Genomic DNA, 25,550 nt, shown 5'->3' on the forward strand with positions numbered 1-25,550 from the left:
TTTAAGGGCTTCAGAAAGACCCTTTCTGAAAATTGCAGCCAAGGCATCCTCATTCCATTTAGTGAGCACAGACCATTTTCTAAATTTCTGGCAGTATATTTCTGCCGCTTCCTGACCCTGACACAGGGCCAACAAAGTTTTTTCTGCATGATCCACAGAATTACGTTCGCCATACAATAATCCGAGCGCTTGAAAAAATGCGTCTACATTAAGCAATGCCGGATCCCCTGATTCAAGGGAGAATGCCCAGTCCTGAGGGTCACCACGCAGCAGAGAGATGACAATTTTAAACTGCTGAATGGGATCACCAGAGGAACGGGGTTTCAAAGCAAAAAACAATTTGCAGTTATTTTTAAAGTTCAAAAACTTAGATCTGTCCCCAAAAAACAAATCAGGAGTAGGAATTCTAGGCTCTAAAGCCGGAGTCTGGACAACATAATCTTGGATACCCTGTACTCTTGCAGCAAGTTTATCCACACGAGAAAACAAACCCTGAACATCCATGCCAGCGCCAAAATCCTGAACCACCCAGAGATTAAGAGGAAAAAAAAAGACAAAATAGACTACAGAAAAAAAAATGGCTCAGAACTTTTTTTTCCTTCTTTTGAGATGCATTTAAATCATTTTTGGCCAGTTGTACTGTTATGAACTGGTGGTTTAGGAGCAACATGGGACGAGCTCTGGAGGAGGTGGTACCTGTACTGACCGCAGTTCCTGATCTTAACACAACGCTAGAAGTAGCCGTGGGATGTTCCTGTCACTCCCTAGACACCTCGTCACAGCCGGAGAACTAACTACCCCTAAAGATAGAAACAGGAAAGCTATCTTGCCTCAGAGAAAATCCCCAAAGGATAGACAGCCCCCCACAAATATTGACTGTGAGTGGAGAGGGAAATGACATACGCAGAATAAAACCAGGAGGAAGCAAAGGGGGCCACTCTAGGTAGATAGATAGAATAGGACAGAGTACTGTGCGGTCAGTATTAAAAAAACTAGAAAAATCCACCACAGAGTTTACAAAAATCTCCACATCTCACTAAAGGTGCGGAGGGTAAATCTGCTTTCCAGAGCTTCCAGCTTAACTGAATAAATCATACTGACAAGCTGGACAAGAAAAAACATAGAAAGTGCTGAACAATAGAGTCCACAAAATGTGGACTGCAAAGGACAAAGCAAGGACTTATCTTTGCTGAACTAGTCAGAACATCAGGGAAATCCAAGTAGAGATGTGAATCCAACCAGGAACCATTGACAACTGGCACTGGCTGAAGGATAGAGCAGGCATAAATAGCCGAGCCAGAATAGACGATCAGTGGAAGCAGCTGCTGACTGCTAAGTCCAAGGAGCAGCCGTTCCACTTAAAACCACCGGAGGGAGCCCAAGAGCGGAATTCACAACAGAAATCTATGTCTGTGACTAGTTGGGGTTGTCAGGGAGTTCATAATGACGTTCCTTTGATGTCAATTTCCTCTTCCCCTTCTTCTGAAATTCCTGAGTTTTTGTCAGCTTTCCAGGATGTATTTGATGAACCCAAATCCAGTTCTCTTCCACCGCATAGGGACTGTGATTGTGCTATTGACTTGGTTCCAGGCTGTAAGTTCCCTAAAGGCCGACTTTTCAACCTGTCTGTGCCAGAACATGCCGCCATGCGGAGTTATGTTAAGGAGTCTTTAGAGAAGGGGCATATTCGGCCATCTTCTTCACCTTTGGGAGCAGGTTTTTTTTTTCGTTGCCAAGAAGGATGGCTCCTTGAGACCCTGTATTGATTATCGCCTCTTGAATAAGATCACGGTCAAATTCCAATACCCTTTGCCTTTGCTTTCTGATTTGTTTGCTAGGATTAAGGGGGCTAGTTGGTTTACTAAGATTGACCTTCGAGGGGCATATAATCTTGTTTGTATTAAGCAGGGTGACGAATGGAAAACTGAGTTTAATACGCCCGAAGGTTATTTTGAATACCTTGTGATGCCATTCGGGCTCTCTAATGCTCCATCTGTGTTTCAGTCCTTCATGCATGATATCTTTCGGAGTTATCTTGATAAATTCATGATTGTATATTTGGATGATATTTTGATTTTTTCCGATAATTGGGAGTCTCATGTGAAACAGGTCAGGATGGTATTTCAGATCCTTCGTGATAATGCTTTATTTGTGAAGGGGTCTAAGTGCCTCTTTGGAGTGCAGAAGGTTTCTTTTTTGGGCTTAATTTTTTCTCCATCTATAGAAATGGATCCAGTTAAGGTTCAGGCCATTCATGATTGGATTCAGCCCACATCCATTTAGAGCCTTCAGAAATTTTTGGGCTTTGCTAATTTCTATCGCCGTTTCATTGCCAACTTCTCCAGTGTGGTTAAACCCCTGACCGATTTGACGAAAAAAGGCGCTGATGTGACGAATTGGTCCTCTGCGGCAGTTTCTGCCTTTCAGGAGCTTAAACGCCGATTTACTTCTGCCCCTGTGTTGCGTCAGCCGGATGTTTCTCTTCCATTTCAGGTTGAGGTTGACGCTTCTGAGATTGGGGCAGGGGCCGTTTTGTCTCAGAGGAATTCTGATGGTTCTTTGATGAAACCGTGTGCCTTCTTTTCTCGAAAGTTCTCACCTGCAGAACGCAATTATGATGTCGGCAATCGTGAGTTGTTGGCTATGAAGTGGGCATTTGAGGAGTGGCGACACTGGCTTGAGGGGGCCAAGCACTGTATTGTGGTCCTGACCGATCATAAGAATCTGATTTACCTCGAGTCTGCCAAGCGGTTGAATCCTAGACAGGCTCGATGGTCCTTGTTTTTCTCCCGTTTTGATTTTGTGGTCTCGTATCTTCCGGGTTCTAAGAATGTTAAGGCGGATGCCCTCTCTAGGAGCTTTTTGCCTGATTCTCCTGCGGTCCTTGAGCCGGTCGGTATTCTGAAGGAAGGGGTGATTCTTTCTGCCATCTCCCCTGATTTACGACGGGTTCTTCAGGAATTTCAGGCTGATAAGCCGGACTGCTGTCCAGTGGGGAAATTGTTTGTTCCTGATAGATGGACTAGTAAAGTGATTTCTGAGGTTCATTGTTCTGTGTTGGCTGGCCATCCTGGGATTTTTGGTACCAGAGATTTGGTTGGTAGGTCCTTTTGGTGGCCGCTTTTGTCACGGGATGTGCGTTCTTTTGTGCAGTCCTGTGGGACTTGTGCACGGGCTAAGCCTTGCTGTTCCCGCGCTAGTGGGTTGCTTTTGCCTTTGCCGGTCCCTGAGAGGCCTTGGACGCATATTTCTATGGATTTTATTTCAGATCTGCCGGTGTCCCAGAGGATGTCTGTTATCTGGGTGGTTTGTGACCGGTTTTCTAAGATGGTTCATTTGGTACCTTTGCCTAAATTGCCTTCCTCTTCTGATTTGGTTCCGTTGTTTTTTCAGCATGTGGTTCGTTTGCATGGCATTCCGGAGAATATTGTGTCTGATAGAGGTTCCCAGTTTGTTTCTAGGTTTTGGCGGGCCTTTTGTGCTAGGATGGGCATTGATTTGTCTTTTTCTTCCGTATTTCATCCTCAGACAAATGGCCAAACCGAGCGAACTAATCAGACTTTGGAAACTTACTTGAGATGCTTTGTGTCTGCTGATCAGGATGATTGGGTGGCTTTCTTGCCATTGGCCGAGTTTGCCCTTAATAATCGGGCTAGTTCTGCTACCTTGGTTTCGCCCTTCTTTTGCAATTCTGGTTTTCATCCTCGTTTTTCTTCAGGGCAGGTTGAGCCTTCTGATTGTCCTGGGGTGGATTCTGTGGTTGACAGGTTGCAGCAAATTTGGGCTCATGTGGTGGACAATTTGGTGTTGTCTCAGGAGGAGGCTCAGCGTTTTGCTAACAGTCGTCGGTGTGTTGGTTCCCGGCTTCGGGTTGGGGATTTGGTCTGGTTGTCTTCCCGTCATGTTCCTATGAAGGTTTCTTCCCCTAAGTTCAAGCCTCGGTTTATTGGCCCTTATAGGATTTCTGAGATTATTAATCCTGTGTCTTTTCGTTTGGCCCTTCCAGCCTCTTTTTCCATCCATAATGTTTTTCATAGATCTTTGTTGCGGAAATATGTGGTGCCCGTTGTCCCCTCTGTTGATCCTCCTGCCCCGGTGTTGATTGATGGGGAGTTGGAGTATGTGGTTGAGAAGATTTTGGATTTTCGTTTTGGTGGACCTTGAGGAAGACGCCTCTAGCGTCGATACGCGTGGGTCATACAGCTCTAGGGCAGTGTGTCTATTCAGCCGGTACTTGCTTTTTTCTTTGTGGGAAGAGGATTCCATGCTGGGCGGATCTTTTCCATCATTCAGCCGATCCTAGCTGTTCCCTTGAACAAGGTTCAGCCTCTCTGCTTTGCATGGGGTATGTGCACTTTACATTTGTGAAGATTAGGCAGGCTTTTTCTGGGGTCGCAGCATGCACAAAGGGGCTGTAATTTATATAAATATGTACCTTTTTCTAGCATTGGGACTGTTCAAATAGGTTCTAGTTGTGTATTAGCACATAAGATCTGCATTTCTATGTTATTTGTCCTCTTCCCCACTATCGCATGAGCCGGCATTATACAAGATGAATAGGCCCTATTATGCTGTTGTAGTATTGTACTTTATATTATGTGGACCCTTATTTCCCATCTCTTATGGGTGTTTTTAATTGTTTTTACTACAGTTGTTGGTGTGGTGTGGTTCTAATAATAAAATTTGTTACTGGTTTGTTTAACTGTATTGTGGTGATCCCGTTTTTATGATGCAGCCTTTTCTCTTATAAATTGTCTGGATTTTCGTTTTTCGAGGCGGAGGCTTCAGTATCTTGTCAAATGGAAGGGTTATGGCCAGGAGGATAATTCTTGGGTTGTTGCCTCCGATGTTCATGCTGATGATTTGGTTCGTGCCTTTCATTTGGCTCGTCCTGATCGGCCTGGGGGCTCTGGTGAGGGTTCGGTGACCCCTCCTCAAGGGGGGGGGTACTGTTGTGAATTCTGCTCTTGGGCTCCCTCCGGTGGTTATAAGTGGTAGCGCTGCTGTCTTCAATCACAGCAGGTCATCAGGTGGCTCCACTTAATTCAATCCACTGGGCTATTTAGTTTTGTTTCACCCTTTAGTCAGTGCCAGTTGTCCATTGTTCCTGGAGGATTCACATCTCTGCCTGGTCTCTTCTGCTTTGCTGTTCATTGCAACAAAGATACAGTTCTGGCCTTGTTTTTGCAGTCCACATGCTGTGGGCCTTATAGTTCAGTGCATTTCTATGTTTTGTCTTGTCCAGCTTGGTCAGTAAAAGGACTTTCTCATCCAAGCTGGTATCTCTGGAGTTGCAGATATACCCTCCATATCTTTAGGTAGATGTGGAGATTTTGTATTTTCTGTGGTGGATATTTTCTAGTATTTTAATACTGACCGCATAGTACTCTGTCCTGTCCTTTTCTATCTAGCTAGAATGGCCTCCTTTGCTAAATCCTGATTTCAGTCTGTGTATGTTAATTCCCTCTCCGCTCACCGTCAATATTTGTGGGGGGCTGTCTATCCTTTGGGGATTTTCTCTGAGGCAAGATAGTTTTTCTGTTTCTTCCTCTAGGGGTATTTAGTCCTCCGGCTGTGACGAGGTGTCTAGGGAGGATCAGGAACATCCCACGGCTACTTCTAGTTGCGGTGTTAAGTTCAGGGTCTGCGATCGGTACAGGTACCACCTTCTCCAGAGTACGTCTCATGCTGCTCCTAGGCCACCAGTTCATAACACAGTTCCTAGACGATAGGATAGTACTTAGGCTGGATCCAGCTTACTTGCCTAAGGTAGCTTCAAGTTTCCACAAGAAATAGTCCTTCCCTCTTTCCTCCCCAACCCTACTAACTAGAAAGAAAGGAAGTTCCATACTCTAGATATTAGGAGATGTATTCTGGGGTACCTGTCAGTCACTGATTCTTGGTAGAGGGACAATGCCTTGTCTCCTTTCAAGGCGCCAGGAAGGGTCTTGGGGTGTGTCAAGGAGGACGATGGCTAGGTGGATTAGGGAGGCTATTTCTCTAGCGTATACATCGAGTGGCAGGCCAGCACCAGAGAAGTTGAGGGCACATTCCACTCAATCCATGGCAGCGTCGTGGGCAGAGCGGTCGGAAGTCTCCATTGGCCAAAAATGTAAGGCGGCCAACTTGGACTTCTCCATCCACCTTTTTGAATCATTATAGGTTAGATTTGGGTGTTTCCTCAGACCTCCTTCGGTATAAGGCTACTGCAGGCTGTGATCCCTCCCCAAGTGGTTATTACTTCTCTGTAATTCTCTCGTTGGTGCGGTCATGGGCAACCGAATAAAGTCTTAGTTACTTACCATTAATGGTATTTTTTTCGGAGCCCATGGCAGCACCCTTAGATTCCCTCCCTTTTTGCACTTCTTCCTCTTATAAGGTTCACCTGTGTGAAGTAGTTAGTTGTTAAGAGTATTGTACATAATTTACCATTAACCATGGTGGTCCTCTCGAGCTCTGTAATCCAACTGATGCGTGGGAGGGGTGCCGCCCTTTGGTTCTTCCCGGCTAAAAGAAGCCCCTTTTTGTAATGTACTTACTAGAGATGGGAGAAGCTATTCACAGCAGCCCAGTCTGTAAATTGTAAACACTTATTACCTGCCATCATACCGGCTCTTCTTTTGATTTGCCGGACTGTCGTGAGGTCATCGGTCACAGCCTGGCGTATCAAAAGATGGCACTGAGGGGATGACCATCTAAACAGCGATTCCCAGGGCTCAAATCCAGTGTCATGTCACCTGCCTGCTGGACCAGGGTCCTGCAAATCTATTCTCTGAACTCTAGCAAACACTTTTTGCAAATTTAACATAGGTCAAGGATTTCCCTCTTAAGTTTAGCGAAAACACAAGTTATTACTTACCGTATTTTTCGGAATATAAGATGCACTTTTTCCCCCCAAAAAAAGGGGGGAAAATGGGGGGTGCGTCTTATATTCGCAATGCAGGCTTACCGTGGACCGTGGCGGCAGAGGTGCGGCGGCAGAGGTGTGGAGATGAGGAGGCGCAGTGAGCGGGGTCCCTTTCCCCGGTGAGGTGATGCAGCAGCCCGGTAATGCAGCAGAGCCGGGTGAATCCTGTTGTTATCGGTGCGCGCGGCCATCTTCCTGAGGCCGCGCGTGCGCAGATGGAGGTCTCTGCTGCCCGGGGCTTCAGGAAAATGGCTGTGGGATGCCGCGCGTGCGCAGATGGGGATCGCAGCGGCCATTTTCCTGAAGCCGAGTTCGCATCTCGGCTTCAGGAAAATGGCCGCCGCGATCCCCATCGCGGCTATTTTCCTGAAGCCCCGGGCAGCAGAGACCTCCATCTGCGCACGCGCGGCCTCAGGAAGATGGCCGCGCGCACCGATAACAACAGGATTCACCCGGCTCTGCTGCATTACCGGGCTGCTGCATCACCTGGCTGCTGCATCATCTCACCGGGGAAAGGGACCTCGCTCACTGCGCCTCCTCATCTCCACACCTCTGCCACCGCGGTAACAACAGGATTCACCCGGCTCTGCTGCATTACCGGGCTGCTGCATCACCTCACCGGGGAAAGGGACCCCTCTCACGCCATACCTCTCACTGTGCCTCCTCATCCCAGCACCTCTGTCGGTAACCACTGCTGCCACCCTCCCATGGACACCAGGCCGTGGCGTCGCCCACCTAAGCAGGAAGGGACCCTGCTCAGGTGCACGCCGTACCGCCTCACCCCACGTCTGCCGACACCAAGCCTCCTGTGACCCTGCTCTGCCACCACCAGCCCTCAGGTAAGATACTGTAAATTCGGACAATAAGACGGACCCCCATCTTATAAAAAAATCTTTTTTTCTGCAATTTTCACCCCAAATTTGGGGTGCGTCTTATGGTCCGGTGCGTCTTATAGTCCGAAAAATACGGTACTTTACAAAACTCAACGGTCTTTTTTTTTTTCTTTTAAATGGGAAAGATAAAAAAAAAGTCAGATGGGAAATTGCATCACGGCATGTTATAAACTACACTTTCTCTAGAATGCAAACATCCTATTGAAATTAACTGTAGAAAATATAAATAAACTATAGCTAAGAAGAGAAAAGAAAAGCTAAAAAAAATTAAAGGCAACGCTAAAGAGACAACCGACCATCACAACTGTGCAAGGTAAAATAAAGCCATGGTCATAATACAGATTCAGTAGATGCATTTAGTGAAGAAATCTGTTACCTGGTTGTTAAATAAGCATTTCAAGTTTGGGTGTCAGAAGCTTTTGGTGCTATTGAATCTATATCACAGTGCCCTTATGGCCATTTCTTTACCATGCATAATCATAATGACAGTTTCTCAAAGTTACGGTACCTAAAACCGTTTGCTACACTGACTTTTATATCTGCCCCCTTTTCTCCAGTTATGTTTGATATTTGAAATCAACCAATAGCAGATTTTGTACATGTCCTTTATTCAGGTCAGTGGAGTATGGTAAAGTTCTGATTCAATGGCGCTAAATTCTCTAAGCATCAGGACTATGCTCCAAGTTGTGGGAATTTTGCTGATGTCAAAAGAAACCAGGTGAAGGCCAAATACTGGCTGCCTGGATTTTATGTGGACAGCAAGTCTGCATGGAAATAAAGCTTAGACCTAGCTAAGGTCTGATATACTAGTGATCTCTGTTTTCTACTCTTAATGTAGGGCTCCCTTAATGCATAGTATAGAGATGTTATGAGACGCAATAGCTGAAAGTGATGATTGTCGATGCCCAGCTCAGTCTGTGGTATATGTTCCTGAAGGTCAAAAATATCTGTTGGTCCCAGTGTGGACAATACGTGGTGCTCCAGCACCAGAGCAGATATCCTGAGTTCACTTCGGCCGCATTTTAGCACATGGTATAATAACTTTCCTGCTGTTTGCACGGTTCTGACTGCTCCATCTGATGGCACAAAATGAGCAAGCCCTCCATTAACTTGCAATAAATGATAAGCGCTTGTAAAATCTTGTGGGGGTCTACTGCTTACCAGAGCCCATCTACACTTATTACAGGAGAGCTGTTTGAAGGCTTCTCTCACAACCCAGCCTGTCATGTACATTTCAGAGTTATGAAGGGTCACATCCAACAATCTGGATTGGTAGACATGGCAGGACAGTTCAATATTTGTTTCTTCAAATGGAGACGGAATGAGCTGTTGAAAACTAGTCAAACCATGTCCTATCCATGTACTTGCACAGCGGTCATTCTTTACATTCACATAGAGAAATCCACATTGCGACAACACATTCCCTACAGTACGAGTTACATCAAGTGCTGAAGGTCTTGTATCTGCACCACCTAAAAGAGAAAGAGCGTGGGGAGGACAATTAGAGAAATCAACAATGATGACAATGTGATCTCTAACTGTTCAATTATGCAAGTGTAAGGCCTCAGACTCGGTATTTTGGGTGCCATGTATTGGCAAAGCCTACAACCCCTGGCAAAAATTATGAAATCACCGGCCATGGAAGATGTTCATTCAGTTGTTTAATTTTTTAGAAAAAAAGCAGATCACAGACATGGCACAAAACTAAAGTCATTTCAAATGGCAACTTTCTGGCTTTAAGAAACACTAGGAGAAATAAAGAACAAAAAATGTGGTAGTCAGTGATGGTTAGTTTTTTTTAACCAAGCGTAGGGGGGAAATTATGAAATCGCTCAATTCTGAGGAAAAAATTATGGAATCACCCTGTAAGTTTTCACACCCAAAAATAACACCTGCATCAAATTAGATCTGCTCGTTAGTCTGCATCTAAAAAGGAGTGATCACACCTTGGAGAGCTGTTGCACCAAGTGGACTGGCATGAATCATGGCTCCAACACAAGAGATGTCAACTGTAACAAAGGAGAGGATTATTAAACTCTTAAGAGGGTAAATCATCAGGCAATGTTGCAAAAGATGTTGGTTGTTCAAAGTTAGCTGTGTCTAAAATCTGGACCAAATACAAACAACATGGGAAGGTTGTTAAAGGCAAACATACTGGTAGACCAAGGAAGACATCAAAGTGTCAAGACCGGAAACTCAAAGCAATATGTCTCCAAAACAGGAAATGCACAATAAAACAAATAAGGAACAAATGGGTGGAGACTGGAGTCAACGTCTGTGACCGAACTGTAAGAAACAGGAAATGAAATGGGATTTACATACAGAAAAGCTTAAACAAAAGCCATTGTTAACACCTAAACAGAAAAAAACAAGGTTACAATGGGCTAAGGAAAAGCAATCGTGGACTGTGGATGACTGGATAAAAGTCGTATTCAGTGATGAATCACGAATCTGCATTGGGCAAGGTGATGATGCTGGAACTTTTGTTTGGTGTCGTTCCAATGAGATTTATAAAGATGACTGCCTGAAGAGAGCATGCAAATTTCCACAGTCACTGATGATATGGGGCTGCATGTCAGGTAAAGGCACTGTTGAGATGGCTGTCACTACATCTTCAATAAATGCACAAGTTTATGTTGATATTTTGGACACATTTCTTATCCTATCTATTGAAAGGATGCTTGGGAATGACGAAATCATTTTTCAAGATGATAATGCATCCTGCCATAGAGCAAAAATTGTGAAAACATTCCTTGAAAAAAAGACTCATAAGGTCAATGTCATGGCCTGCAAATAGTCCGGAGAAAATCTTTGGTGGAAGTTGAATAAAATGGCCCATGACAAGGCTTCAACCTGCAAAGCTGATCTGGCAACAGCAATCAGAGAAAGTTGGAGCCAGATTGATGACGAGTACTGTTTGACACTCATTAAGTCCATGTCTCAGAGACTGCAAGCTGTTATAAAAGCCAGAGGTGGTGCAACAAAATACTAGTGATGTTTTGGAGTGTTTTTTTGTTTGTTTTTCATGATTCTATAATTTTTTCTCAGAATTGAGTGACTCCATAATTTTTCCCTTATGCTTGGTTAAAAAAAGTAACCATTACTGACTACCACATTTTTTGTTCTTGATTTCTTTGTGTTTCTTAAAGCCAGAAAGTTGCCATTTGAAATGACTTTCATTTTGTGCCATGTCTGTGATGATCTTTTTTTCTATAAAATTAAACAACTGAATGAACATCCTCCAAGGCTGGTGATTCAATAATTTTTGCCAGGGGTTGTAAATGGAGGAATTATATATATATATATTTGTTGTTTTGGCAGAAAAAAACAAACAAAACTACACTGTTTGCCTTTCACTGTCTCTTCCACTGAGACAGTTGTTCTGATCCTACATCCAAGATGGACACTAGTAGCATGAGGAGCGGTGTTAAGTATGATCCAAGCCTCCACAGCACAGGTAAGATGGGATATGTGGTTCAGACTTGATCACTACTCCCTATGCCACTGCCATCTTGGATTCAAGAAGACTGAACACTGTTCTCCAGAAAGTTGGTGGGAAGCAACCTGAGGGCAGGAACCATGTAGGGGTGACTTTACAGGACAAATGTGTAAAGTAGCTTGGGGGTATGTGCACACATTGCGGATTTTGCTGCGGATTCGCAGCTGCTTTCCATGAGTTTACAGTACCATGTAAACCCATGAAAACAAAATCTGCAGTGCACATGCTGCGGAAAAAAACGCACAGAAACATAGCGTTGTTTATTCCGCAGCATGTCAATTCTTTGTGCGGATTCCGCAGCGGTTTACACCTGCTCCATAATAGGAATCCGCACAAAATCCCCAGGTAAAACGCAGTGCTTTTTACCTGCGGATTTCTCAAAACAGGTGCGGAAAAGTCTGCAGAGGTTCCATCTACGTGTGCACATACCCTTAGGATCATGGCACATTCCTCCAAGACTGAAATGTGAGCTTCCCAATCCTCATATTCCATAAAGTCCTGGAGATTAGACAACTGCTAAAGACAACCAATAATGATGGAATTTATTTTCGGGATATTAAAAGATGGAAATACTTCTTAACTAAAGCTATAATATTCATCATGTTGATCCCCTGCATATTAGCATCATAGACAACTATTTGCACTAAACTAATTTTAAAACAGTTGTCCATTCCACTGTTGTTTAAGGCGTGCCTCATCTCCAGTGTCTTCCATACACCTTACATTATATTACATTACAGATGCTTAAGTAAACCAGACATGAAACTCTACCTGTGCGCCTCACGCTGCTAATAAACTCCTTGAGGTGATGGGTCCCGAATCTATATGTAGTTATGCAGTCATGAGTCATTATTAGACGAGGTAACAGTTCACTGAGCGAAGCAATAGTCACTAGGAGACCAACAGTACACCAGGTCCTAGGACAAGAAGCCACAGAAGTTATAGTCTGCCTGAGACATTTACACAACCACAATTTCCATCAGTGCTTTATGCCAGGATCCACTTCCATTATTATCAGACCTACAGGCTATAGGGCAGCGTGGTGCATTACACATATCCACGTGATGAATGCCCTATAGAAATCTTAGCAGAGTGTAATTAGAAAAATTCAACCATGAAAAAAGTTATGGGTTTCAGAATGTTTAAAATAAGAATGATTTTTACTCTAGTAGGGTGGTTGCACTTTTACAAAAATACAAAGCAAAAAAGGGGTTAACTGGGACTTTTTTTTTTCTTTACAATGTTCCTAAGAACTAACTGTAGTTGCTAACTACCTGTAGGTTATGCCCAGAGTCAATCTCTTCTGCCATAGAACAGTCAAACTGTTGCCCCTGCTGGCGACTCTGGCTTCGGCTGATGCTGCTCTGTCGAAGTGACTGCTTCTCTTCCACTATACTCTGTTGATGGGGCATATGACTGTGGTTGGCATGTTGATTGACAGCCGGCTTCCTGCTGTCAATCAGCACGATGCTGGCAGTCACGCCCTGTCAACAGAGCAGCACAGAAGAAGAGCTACGCTGTTGACTTGGAGTAGCTGAATTGCTGGCTGGAGCGGTCTGTGGCTGCTCTATGCCAGTTACAACAGGAAGGTAGGTGCAAACTAACTTTATTTTATTATGTGCCTAAAAAAATAAGTCCTGGTTAACTCTAATGTGCTGATCTCCCTGAAAATGCTACAAATAGATATTACCTGAAAGTTAGTAAGTTAATAATCTACCCTGCAAACTGCAAAACTTCCGCAAAAAAAACAAAACACTTGTGCGACTTGATTTTAGCGCAAAACCAAAAGAAATGAACTGGAGTATGCTACATAACACGTAGGAGTATATTCACACTGACCATTAAACAGAAATAATGAGAAACAAATATTAACATATACCCTGCTGTAAGTAAAATGCAATAGTGCATATAAGTAACATAGGGTAATTAATAAACACTGTTTTTGAAAAAAAAAAGTAAAAGCCATTCCTTCAGCACCAAGGTGTACCCAATCGGGACAGTATTAAAACCTTATGTGTCAAAAATTACCTTAATGTGAATTAAGGCTGCGCAGGACTGGAGCCCAACTATGGACACATTATGTGAAGCTATATAAATGTAATAACCAGCTCAAAGAAACAGGCCACATCAGGGTATATGATCATTTTGTTTTTATCTTAAGTTTTCTTTGACTATTTTAGAGCTGTTACTTTGCTTTTAAAGAAACTGGCCAAAGCACAAGTTGTAAGTAACATACGTTGATGTCTATGGCAAGTGAGTTGCATAAGACCAAAAATCCAAAGACATTTGTGACTGTGTCACGGTCACAATTTGACACCATAGGAAATCAACAGAAGTGATATTGCAATGCAACACTGCTTTCAGTGTATCCCTACCCCTAAAAGGTGTAAACTAGTGTCTAGTGACGTCCGCTGTCTAATAGGTGCTACAGTCGCAAGTGTATGGAGTGACGCCGGGCCCACTAGATGGCTTTTGCCTGGGAGTATGCATAACGCATACGTACCAATCGGTCTTTGCTCGGAAATCGTCGAATCCTCACAGTGCATGCATGGGGGGATTGATAAGTCTGCAGTCACACAGAGTGAATGCAGACGTATCCGTTTAAACAGGACAACCCATTTGATACAAAACTTTAACATGTTTTTTTTTTACCTTGAAGTTTGGAAAAGGAAGTTATTGTCACAAGTTGTAAGGGTCAATAAGTATTCACGGGTCTCCTGCAGGATTTGTAGTTTTTGCTCCAAGTTATTCTGATTTATGGGGCCTTTGTCACCTTGCAGTCGCACACTCCTGCTACTACAGATATCAAATAATCTACCAATAATCTGCAAGTAAAACCACAAGACAAAATCTCAGGATGTGTACATCATAATAGCAATGAAATACAGTTAAGAGCAGAGTCCAATGCTGAACAAGAGCCTAGGAAAAGGGATCAACAACCTGCGGACAACAGCTGCCTGACCGAATGTGGCTGGCAAACCATTTGTTTATCATTTCTCAAGTTCTGAAGGTTGCTCACCCCTGATTTAGAAGATTTTATGCTGATTGACCAGGCACTTGAAATGGAATTGTTACAGTTCTTAAACACCTTCTCCAAATTAGAAAGTCAATTAATGTTCGGGAAGGGGTCTGCATGTGTATGAAGGGGCTTAGGAACTGTACTCACTCCAACACGTGCCTGATGCCAACTATAATACATTGCCGGCATCTGTCTCTAATAGCAGAACCCGGTACTTGGCTCCGATAGATTAGAGGTGCTTCTTACAAAATTAGAATATCATCAAAAGTTAATTTTTAAGTTCTTCAATACAAAAAGTGAATCTCATTATAGAGTCATTACAAACAAAGTGATCTATTTCGAGGGTTTATTTCTCTTAACATTGATGACAATGGCTTGCAGCCAATGAAAACCCAAAAGTCATTATCTCGGTAAATTAGAATACTTTATTACACCAATTTGAAAAATGATTTTAAAATCCGTAATGTTGGCCTACTGTAATGTATGCTCAGTAAATGCACTCAATACTTGGTTCGGGGCTCATTTTGCATCAATGTGGCGTGACATGGAGGCGATCAGTCTGTGGCACTGCTGAGGTGTTATGGAAGCCCAGGTTGCTTTGATAGCAGCCTTCAGCTCGTCTGCATTGTTGGGTCTGGTGTCTCTCATCTTCCTGTTGACAATACTCCATAGATTCTCTATGGGGTTATGGTCAGGCGAGTATGCTGGCCAATCAAGCACAGTGATATTGTTGTTTTTAAACTAGGTATTGGTAATTTTGGCAGTGCGGACAGGTGCCAAGTCCTGCTGGAGAATGAAATTTCCATCTCCAAAAAGCTTGTTGGCAGAGGGAAGCATGAGGTGCTCTAAAATTTCCTGATAGATGGCTGCGCAGACTTTGGTCTTGATAAAACACAGTGGACCTACACCACCAGATGAACAAGAAAAGAGAAAAAGACTAGACTAATGATGGTGTGCACATCCACATGGTAAAATGTAAGAAAAAAACCCCTTTATTCCACCTCAAGACAAAACAACAATTAAAACATATAAAATACATATAACATGACCAATGAACCATCACCCCAAATACCAAGCCAATTAGGCATAGAATAAACCTGATGAAACGATCAATGCTTATATTAGTAATAAGATCAAAAATGGCCCATGTATACCATAATAATGAATCTATACAGTAAACATGTGCAAACATAGGCGGTGACCCATATCACATCCCTAGAAATACTGTGACCACAAAAATACATATGATAAATAGAGTATATCTTATGCACATAACTACTATCACAGGTGTGCCATATAGGAAAGACATATAATAATGTATTCCAATCCCCAAATCCCTGATATATAGTCCTAAAGAACTAAGATACAGTTAGGTCCATATATATTTGGACAGAGACAACATTTTTCTAATTTTGGTTATAGACATTACCACAATGAATTTTAACCAAAACAATTCAGATGCAGTTGAAGTTCAGACTTTCAGCTTTCATTTGAGGGTATCCACATTAAAATTGGATGAAGGGTTTAGGAGTTTCAGTTCCTTAACATGTGCCACCCTGTTTTTAAAGGGACCAAAAGTAATTGGACAGATTCAATAATTTTAAATAAAATTTTCATTTCTAGTACTTGGTTGAAAACCCTTTGTTGGCAATGACTGCCTGAAGTCTTGAACTCATGGACATCACCAGACGTTGTGTTTCCTCCTTTGTGATGCTCTGCCAGGCCTTAACTGCGGTGGTTTTCAGTTGCTGTTTGTTTGTGGGCCTTTCTGTCTGAAGTTTAGTCTTTAACAAGTGAAATGCATGCTCAATTGGGTTGAGATCAGGTGACTGACTTGGCCATTCAAGAATATTCCACTTCTTTGCTTTCATAAACTCCTGGGTTGCTTTGGCTTTATGTTTTGGGTCATTGTCCATCTGTAGTATGAAACGACGACCAATCAGTTTGGCTGCATTTGGCTGGATCTGAGCACACACTATGTCTCTGAATACCTCAGAATTCATTCGGCTGCTTCTGTCCTGTGTCACATCATCAATAAACACTAGTGACCCAGTGCCACTGGCAGCCATGCATACCCAAGCCATCACACTGCCTCCACCATGTTTTACAGATGATGTGGTATGCTTTGGATCATGAGCTGTACCACGCCTTCGCCATACTTTTCTCTTGCCATCATTCTGGTAGAGGTTGATCTTTGTTTCATCTGTCCAAAGAATGTTATTCCAGAACTGTGCTGGCTTTTTTAGATGTTTTTTAGCAAAGTCCAGTCTCCCCTTCTTATTCTTGATGCTTATGAGTGGCTTGCACCGTGCAGTGAACCCTCTGTATTTACTTTCATGCAGTCTTCTCTTTATGGTAGATTTGGATATTGATGCGCCTACCTCCTGGAGAGTGTTCTTCACTTGGTTGGCTGTTGTGAAGGGGTTTCTCTTCACCATGGAGATTATTCTGCGATCATCCACCACTGTTGTCTTTCGTGGGCGCCCAGGTCTTTTTGCATTGTTGAGTTCACCAGTGCTTTTTCTTTCTCAGGATGTACCAAACTGTAGATTTTGCCACTCCTAATATTGTAGCAATTTCTCGGATGGGTTTTTTCTGTTTTCGCAGCTTAAGGATGGTTTGCTTCACCTGCATGGAGAGCTCCTTTGACCGCATGTTTACTTCACAGCAAAACCTTCCAAATGCAAGCACCACACCTCAAATCAACTCCAGGCCTTTTATCTACTTAATTGAGAATGACATAACGAAGGGACTGCCCACACCTGTCCATGAAATAGCCTTGGAGTCAATTGTCCAATTACTTTTGGTCCCTGTAAAAACAGGGTGGCACATGTTAAAGAGCTGAAACGCCTAAACCCTTCATCCAATTTTAATGTGGATACCCTCAAATGAAAGCTGAAAGTCTGAACTTCAACTGCATCTGAATTGTTTTGTTTAAAATTCATTGTGGTAATGTCCATAACCAAAATTAAAAAAATGTTGTCTCTGTCCAAATATATATGGACCTAACTGTATATGGGAATAAGTTCCCACAGTATAACATACCATAAGTAGGAAAAGGGAAAAAATTAGGGGGGTCCAGTAATAGAATAAACAACAACCCTGGGAAAGGGTAAATACACAACCTGATAAGTGGTCACACATGCATAGGTAAAGATCAACAAAGGGCTACCATGCGGTTGCAGCGATGTGCGTGGGGCCTTTGCCTCACCTCCTTTATTAGGATTCTATGCTCATATGGCTTATCTGATAGCCTTGTTTCCAGTTGGTAATGTGGTTTTACCCACGCACATCCCATAGGCTATGGTAGCCCTTTGTTGATCTTCGGGGTGATGGTTCATTGGTCATGTTATATGTATTTTATACGTTTTTAATTGTTTTGTCTTGAGATGCAATAAAAGGGTTTTTTTCTTACATTTTACCATGTAGATGTGCACACCATCATTAGTCAAGTCTTTTTCTCTTTTCTTGTTCATATTTATAACAGACTAGGTGTTGCACCCCATTTTTTGCTATACATATCGATATATTTGTAATAGCAGTGAACCCCTTTGATTATGACTACACCAGCAGATGACATGGCCCCCCAAAGCATCACTGATTGTGGAAACTTAATACTAGACCTCAAGCAGCTTGGATTCTGTGCCTCTCCACTCTTCCTCCAGACTCTGGGACCTGGATTTCCAAATGAAAAGCTAAATTTACTTTCATCTAAAAACAACACCTTGGACCACTGAGCAACAGTCCAGTTCTTTTTCTCCTTGGCCCATCCTTCTGGCATTGTCTATTGGTCATGAATGGCTTGACACAAGGAATGCGACACTTGTAGCCCATGTTCTGGGTACATCTGTGTGTGGTGGTTCTTGAAGCAATGAGTTCAGCAGCAGTCCTCTGCTTGTGAATCTCCCCTGAGTTTTTGAATGGCCTTTTCTTAATCTTTTCAAGGCTGCAGTTATCCACGTTGCTTGTGCACCTTTTCATTCCACACTTTTTTCCTTCCACTCAACTTTCCATTAATATTCTTGGATACAACACTCTGTGAACAGCCAGCTTCTTTAGCAATCACCTTTTGTGGCTTACCCTCCTTGTGGAGTGCGTCAATGACTGCCTTCTGGACATCTGTCAAGTCAGCAGTCTTCCCCATGATTGTGGAGCTACTGAAACAGACTAAGGAACCTTTTTAAAATCTTAGGAAGCCTTTGCATGTGTTTTTTGTTAAGTATTCTAATTTACTGAGATAATGACTTTTGAGTTTTCATTGGCTGTAAGCCATAATCATCAACATTAACAGAAATAAACACTTGAAATAGAGCACTCTGTTTGTAATAACTCTATATAATAGGAGTTTCACTATTTGTATTGAATAACTGAAATAAATTAACTTTTTGATATTCTAATTTTGTGAGAAGCACCTGTATATAAAGACTTGAATGATCAATAACACAGGCTAGGTTAAGGATCCTGTTACAGATGCTTTTCTACTCTAGAAAAATTGCCCTATCAATCTCTGACATCAGCAATTAAATGGAACATGAGCCATTGCACAATCATGGTGGAGCAAAGGATTCTGTTACTACCATTTTGGTACTTCTATGAAGCTCAGCCACAACCTAAGCTTCATAGGAGACCATGTTCTTCACTATATACTGCAGTATCCAGTAGCTATACGATCGTAGGTTCAAGGGGGATAAAAAAAAGTCAAAAAAAGGTTTACATTCAAATCGCCTCAATTTTTCACCCATTAAATAAAGGAGAAAAAAAATCAAAGATCTCTGATATTCATCATAAAATCTCTTCCTTGTCAACATCTTTGGGGGACACAGGAACCAGGGTTTAATATGCTGCCACCTGGAGGCTGACACTAAGAATACAGCTTAGAAAAAAAAAACCTGACTCCTCTCCACCAGACTACACATGGGCAGCCAACACCCAATTATTCAGTTAACTCTCCCCACAACCAAGGGAGGTTTAGGTGCCCTCCAATAAGGGCTATGAGAAAGATTTTAGGGCGAGTGCCCCCCCCAATTTTTTTTTCTTGGTAGCTTCGTTGGAGAACTCAATTGCCAGCTTTTCAAAGGACACCTGTCTGTAAAAATCGGATTTTTTTTCTTGCACCCATTGACTTGCATTGGCGAGTTTTGTCCGAGATACGAGAACAATTGCAACCTGCTACGATTATTTTCTCAGTTCGATTTCGGCTTTTTTTTTTTCTAAGACCAGCGTCACACAGCAGTTGAGTCTTTCATGCAAAAGAATAGGGCCGAGTATGCTAATGTTACTCGGCTCAAACTCTAACATTTATCAGAGTGTCATCCGAGTGTGATCTGATCACATGAGAGAATTGCAGCACAGGTGCAGAGAAGACTGAGAACCTAATTTCTCCACTGTCTGTTTCTGTGTAAATTGGACTGCACTCTGATAACAACCAAGTGCAGTCCAATGTTATACGCCAGTGTGAGCGAGCCCGAAGGTGTATTCTCCCAGTGGTAGCATATTAACCCGTTTCCTCCAATGAAGTGACCAAGATAAACATATTTGGCATCACCTTATCCCCCAAAAACTAAACAAAAACAATATATAAAAATATAGATTTGATTAACCCCTACGGTAAACACCAACAAAAAATTCAAAATGCCTAAATAAAATTTTCAGTAAAAAGTGATTAAAACCTATAGGTCTTAAATTTGTGTGAATAAAAATGTTAGCTCACCATGCAAAAAACTAAGTCCAGAATTTTTTTCATCACTTAAATAAAAAAAAAAAAAAAAAAGCTATGCAATTTTGGGATTGCCGTAAATGATCCGGACCCAGATGTGCATATTTCCAGGTCATTTTTATTGCACGATAATGCTATCAAAAAATTAGTGTCACCATTTCATCCCACTTTGAATTTTTTTTCCCCGTTTTTCAGTATACTGTATGGCAAAAGGAATGAGGCCAGTGAAAGCTATAGCATGTCCAGCAAAACTTATGGCTCTTGGAAGAAGGTTAGGAAAAACAAAGCGCAAAAATAAAAAATTCTCTCGTCGTTAAATATAATGGCATTCATAAAATCCTTAAAAACTTACCTTTATGAAGTTGATAATGGCCTGAAAACCATGAAAATGTTCAGAATTTAACTCCTGAATAAACTGCAGTGCATTTGCTACAGTATCACTTAGCTTATGACACAACAGCGTCATCTTCTCAAGCTTCAGGTCCTCTACAAGTGGAAACATTCTGGGCAGGTTCATCAGATCAGTGATATACTGCCAGGTAATGACTCCTTCAGGACTCAGGATCGAGCCAAGCTCTTCTATCATGTCGCTGATTGTCTGCAGTTCATGGCTAACATCAAATACAACATAATGTCTGTAATCTCTGCTAGGCAAGGAGAAGTGCGTCCGTAGTTCCCAAGGATATGTGAAATCACAGCCGAGCAGAGTGCACATTTCTTCATTGCGTAGATGTCTGTCCATTGTTACAGCAAATACCTCAAAACGCTTCTCGTACAGTTCATGCAAAACATGAACAAGAAGTTGCTTTTGTGCTTGTGGGGTCAATGATTTAACATGAAAATAAGCAATAGGGACTTTCCAATGACCAGTTGCTCCAACAAGCATGAACATCAGGACTTCATTAGCCACATCTTGGCTTCCACTTCCCGCACCCCCTTTACCGAAGTTCACAAAGCCTACAAGTTCATTTCGATCGGAGTCAAAAGCAACATTTTGCTGAATGGAAAATGTACTTAAAATAAGAGACACCTGGGTATACAAGTGTGGATGAGATTGCTTCTTCTGCATCAATGCTTTCAGGACTAGAGCATTAATTCCAGGACCTCCACGATCTGACTTCAGCCACCTAAATTTATACATACACAACGTATTAACAGTCAGCCAAACAAATGATTCACCTTTCTGCATATTGGATCCAGCTGGATGAAGCACATAAGGTGGGAGTAAATCGATTTTTCAACAATGTTTTTTTTCACTTGATAAAGATGCCGATACAGAGTTGAAACGTGTTGTGAATAAAAAAGAAAAAAAAAACCCTTTTTATCATTACTTTAGGAAGAATCAATTTACCGTATATATTCGTGTATAAGCTGAGTTTTTCAGCACATTTTTTTTGTGCTGAAAACGCCCCTCAGCTTATACACGAGTCAGCTGTCCCAGAGGGCCAGCGGGGGATGGGGAGCAGCGGGTCACAGAAGCTGGAGCCGGTGGCTCTGGCTAAAGCTTGTGCCGCTGCTTTAATAGTGCACAGTGCCAGCCGCAGGCTTCCCACACTCATGATACTCCCCTACCGGCGCGCCCTCGGTGCAGGCACTGCATCTCGTTCCGGCCGCCAGCAGCCGAGCGATCACGTGGCACCACTCATTAAGGTAATGCATATGCATGCTTCTCCACTCCCATAGGCACATTAATTACCTTAATGAGCGGGCCATGTGATCGCACGGCAGAAAGAGCTGCTGGAAGCCGGAACAAGATGCAGTGCCACTGAGGGAGTGCAGGCAGGTAAATAGGATGTTGGGTTTGTTTGTTTTTTTTAATAACAGGAATCGTACACAGGGATAAGGACTGGGGAGCCATGCACAACAGGACAGGGACTGAGGAGCCATGCATATAATGACAGGGACAGGGGGGCCATGCATACCACGATAGGGATGAGGGGACAATGCATACCTGGCTTATACGCGAGTCAATAAGCTTAACCAGTTTTTCGGGGCAAAAGTAGGTGCCTCGGCTTATTCTCGGGTCGGCTTATACTTAATTATATATGGTACTTCAGCAGTGAAGGCCACCTAACGTGCTTCATCCAACAGGATCCAATATCTCCTGGTGGAATAATCCACCAGCTTCGGGGCAGCAGCTGTCACAACTCCACCAGGTGAGCAGAACCAGCACTTACCCACAGGGTATCACGATATTGCTCTGCTTCCCACATCTAGATTATAAGTATATAGCAGTGCTGAGACCCGCTATGTATAGAACAGGAGATCAGAAGATTGCAGGTTCAAGTCCCCTAAAAGGACTTTTAAATACAGTAAAAAAGTGAGGAAAAAAAACCAATAGGTTAAAATTCACCCCCCTTTTGCCTTATAAAAAATAAAAAAATCAGATTGGTTGGTAAATGGCGTAACAAGAAAAAAAAAATCAAAACGCCAGAAATAGGGTTTTTTGGCCATCGTAACATTTCAGTAAGAGGTAATCAAAATATTGTATCTACCCCAAAATAGTATCAGTAAAAACATAAGCCCAGGGTGCAAAATATAACCCCTTACACATCCCCATATCCTTAAGAATAAGCATAAAAAAAAATTTGTTACAAATTTTTGATTTTTTTTTTTCCACCACTTACCATATTTTTTGGATTATAAGACGCTCCGGATTATAAGACGCACGCCAAATTTTCATGAGAAAAATAGGAAAGAACTTTTTAATAAAATGGTGGTGCTTCTTATAATCCATGCGTCTTATTGCTTAACGGGGTGGTGGCTGTGGTGAGGCAGGGGTCCCTGGTGGAAAAAGCAAGAGTGGAGCGTTGCCGCAGGTAGGGATGAGTGGGTGTTTCAAAGTGCAGCACGCCGCTACGGGTGTCCCGGTGGCGGTGCTGCACTGTGTCCACTGTGGCGGTGCAACGCTAGGTCCCCCGTGCTGCGGGGGGCTCTGCTGACATTTTGTGAAAGGCCAGAGCCCCCCAGCAAGTTATTCCATGGTTTCCTGTGCGGCAGTGGACTCTGGGAAAATAGCCGCCGTGAGGCGGCACAGATCGAGATCTTGGCGCCGAGATCTCGGGAGATGAGATCTCAGCGCTCCCGGGGCAATTTTCCCAGAGTCCACCGCCGCATAGAAAACCATGGAAGAACTTGCGGGGGGCTCTGGCCTTTCACAAAATGTCGGCAGAGCCCCCCGCAGCACTGGGGACACAGCGCAGCACTGCTACCGGGACACCCGCAGCATCATGCCGATAAGATATATCTGCTTTATAAGACGCACCCCCATTTTCCCCCCAAATTTTGGGGGGGCAAAGTGTGTCTTATAATCAAAAATAGAGTAAATAAAATAAACTATACTATTCATACTGGACCTGGAGAAGCATATTTTCTGGTCATTTTTACCATATAGTGAACATGGCAAATAAAAAAAATAAAATAAAAAAACTATTGTGGAATTGGGCTTTTTTTTTGCAATTTCAACGCACTTTGAATTTTTTTTCCAGAGCATCACATGATAAAATCGATGGCGTCATTCAAAAGTACAACTCGTCTTGCAAAAAAACACCAGCCCTCATAAGGCTATGGGGATGGAAAAATAAAACAAGTTTTGGTCATTTGAATGAGGGGAGGAAAAAATGGAACCGCAAAAATGGAAAATCCCAAGGTCATGAAGGAGTTCAAAGTCAAGTCATGGATCGACAATAAGACATAACCCATATCTACTTTAATAACTGAAGCCATAACACCAGAGTGAACAATGACTAACATTGTCCTAGCACTTACTGTCGAAGTCTTCTTGGCCCCGGCAGGGGCAGCTTGATTTCCTTCCTCAGGTACTTGTATGACAGAGGGTCATTCAGTTGTAAAGTCAGGGAAAACATGCGCTGCTGGGCAGAGTACTCCGATTCAGGCTTTTTGAAAAGTTCCAGAGGAATGTCTAGCGATACAAAATAAGAGTTTATATGTGTGAATATTGCTTACATGACTTAGGAAAACGGATAAATCGCATAATGCTCTGTATTCATCAATATAAACAAGCAATTGGAGGAAGAAATCTGCGCTTCTCAGGTTCTGCAGTTCTCACTAAGATACTTGAAAACATGTCAAGTAAATCAAACAAAAGAGATAACAATATAAGATCTTATTATAAAAAAAAAATAATCATAAAATCATTCTACAATTAAGTCTCTTTTTTTATTGAGCAAAATGATCCAACATCTCTTCTAAGTGGCAAAAGTATTTAAACCTTTAGGATTAGCAGATCATTTAAAATGTGAAATTATATTCTGGGGTTTTCAATAAATTGATTTACAAAGGTGTATGTGGGCAATATGGTTTATATAACTTTTCTGCAGGAGCCAATTTTCGTTTTCACTTTTTCCTCCCCTTCTACCGAGTGCCATAACTTTTTTATTTCTTCGTCCACATAGCCATACGAGGGCTTGTTTTTTTGCAGGACAAATTGTACTTTTGAATTACACCATTTTATCTTGTGAGTCACTGAAAAGTGGGAACAAAATTCCCAAGTGTGTTGAAATTGCCAAAAAAAAGTGCAATTTCACAAATTTTTTATTTTTTTATTTTATTTACTACATTCACTATACGGTGAAATGTAAAACTGACCTGGCACATTTATTCAGTACAATTAGTTACCAAACATGCATTATTTATTTTTTTTATTTAAGTGGTGAAAAAAAAAAATTCTCGCTTGTATCGCTATTTTCCTAATAGTTTCAATTTTTGATCGATGAGACCGTGTGAAAGTTTATTTTTTGTGCACTGAGTTGATGTTTTTATTAACACCATTTTGGGGTGGATGCAATGTTTTGATTGCCTGTTACTGAATTGTATTAATATCGAGCCCACATCAAAGTTAGGACCTCAGCATATGACGTAACTGTACATCATATGATGGGAAGGGGTTAAAGAATAGGGAATCTATCAAAGTCTGAATTTCACAGCACATTTGTTGAAGTGTGTCACGGCATGAGCAACAGATTTTTGAGACCTTCAGCAGAATGGTTGTTGATGTTCATGAGGCTGGAAAAGGTTACAAAACCATCTCTAAAGAGTTTGGATGCTACTTATCCACAGTCAGACAGATTACAATGGTCAACACAAAAAAATCATCAGCAAAGGTAATATGTCTGTTTTATGGAGTTTGATGTGCAGATTCCAAAAATATGCTTAGGATTTGCTCTATCACAAAGTTTCTGAGATAGAAGTATTTTTATTACATTATTCCTGCATTTTCAATGTATGTGGCTTTTCCTATGTTATTTTCATTTCTTTGCTTGTCTTACTTGTGAATTTTCTTACAGGGACAACATCACTAAAGGTTTTAGTGAGTTTTATGGGAAGGAGTATTGACAGTGCTGTCAACCAATGACTGCTTCTCTGTAAGTCAGATGATATGGGGAGGAGCTGTTATGAGGCGGTAAGATTTAAGTCAGTCAAAAAAGGATGGTGATGGCAGCAAGGACTGGTATCTGAGACTGACAGAAGACAGGCCTCTACAGGGATATGAGCCC

General features: G+C 42.2%; 1 protein-coding gene across 3 annotated transcripts in view; it reads right to left on the reverse strand.

Annotated features, from left to right (window-relative positions):
- Positions 1-8,395: 8,395 nt before the first annotated feature.
- Positions 8,396-25,550, reverse strand: part of THAP9 (THAP domain containing 9) — a 68,373-nt gene continuing 51,218 nt past the window's right edge. For all 3 annotated transcript variants that reach the window (XM_077264608.1, XM_077264610.1, XM_077264607.1), the window contains exons 6-10: positions 23,803-23,956; positions 20,387-21,161; positions 13,952-14,124; positions 12,071-12,216; positions 8,396-9,272 (exon numbers count right to left, since the gene is read on the reverse strand). In XM_077264608.1, the coding sequence (XP_077120723.1) occupies positions 8,548-9,272; positions 12,071-12,216; positions 13,952-14,124; positions 20,387-21,161; positions 23,803-23,956 (1,973 nt within the window). In that variant the 3' untranslated portion in view covers positions 8,396-8,547. The remainder of the gene's footprint in view (positions 9,273-12,070; positions 12,217-13,951; positions 14,125-20,386; positions 21,162-23,802; positions 23,957-25,550) is intronic.

The sequence above is a fragment of the Ranitomeya variabilis genome, chromosome 5 (assembly GCF_051348905.1).
Source record: "Ranitomeya variabilis isolate aRanVar5 chromosome 5, aRanVar5.hap1, whole genome shotgun sequence".
Lineage (NCBI taxonomy): Eukaryota > Metazoa > Chordata > Amphibia > Anura > Dendrobatidae > Ranitomeya > Ranitomeya variabilis.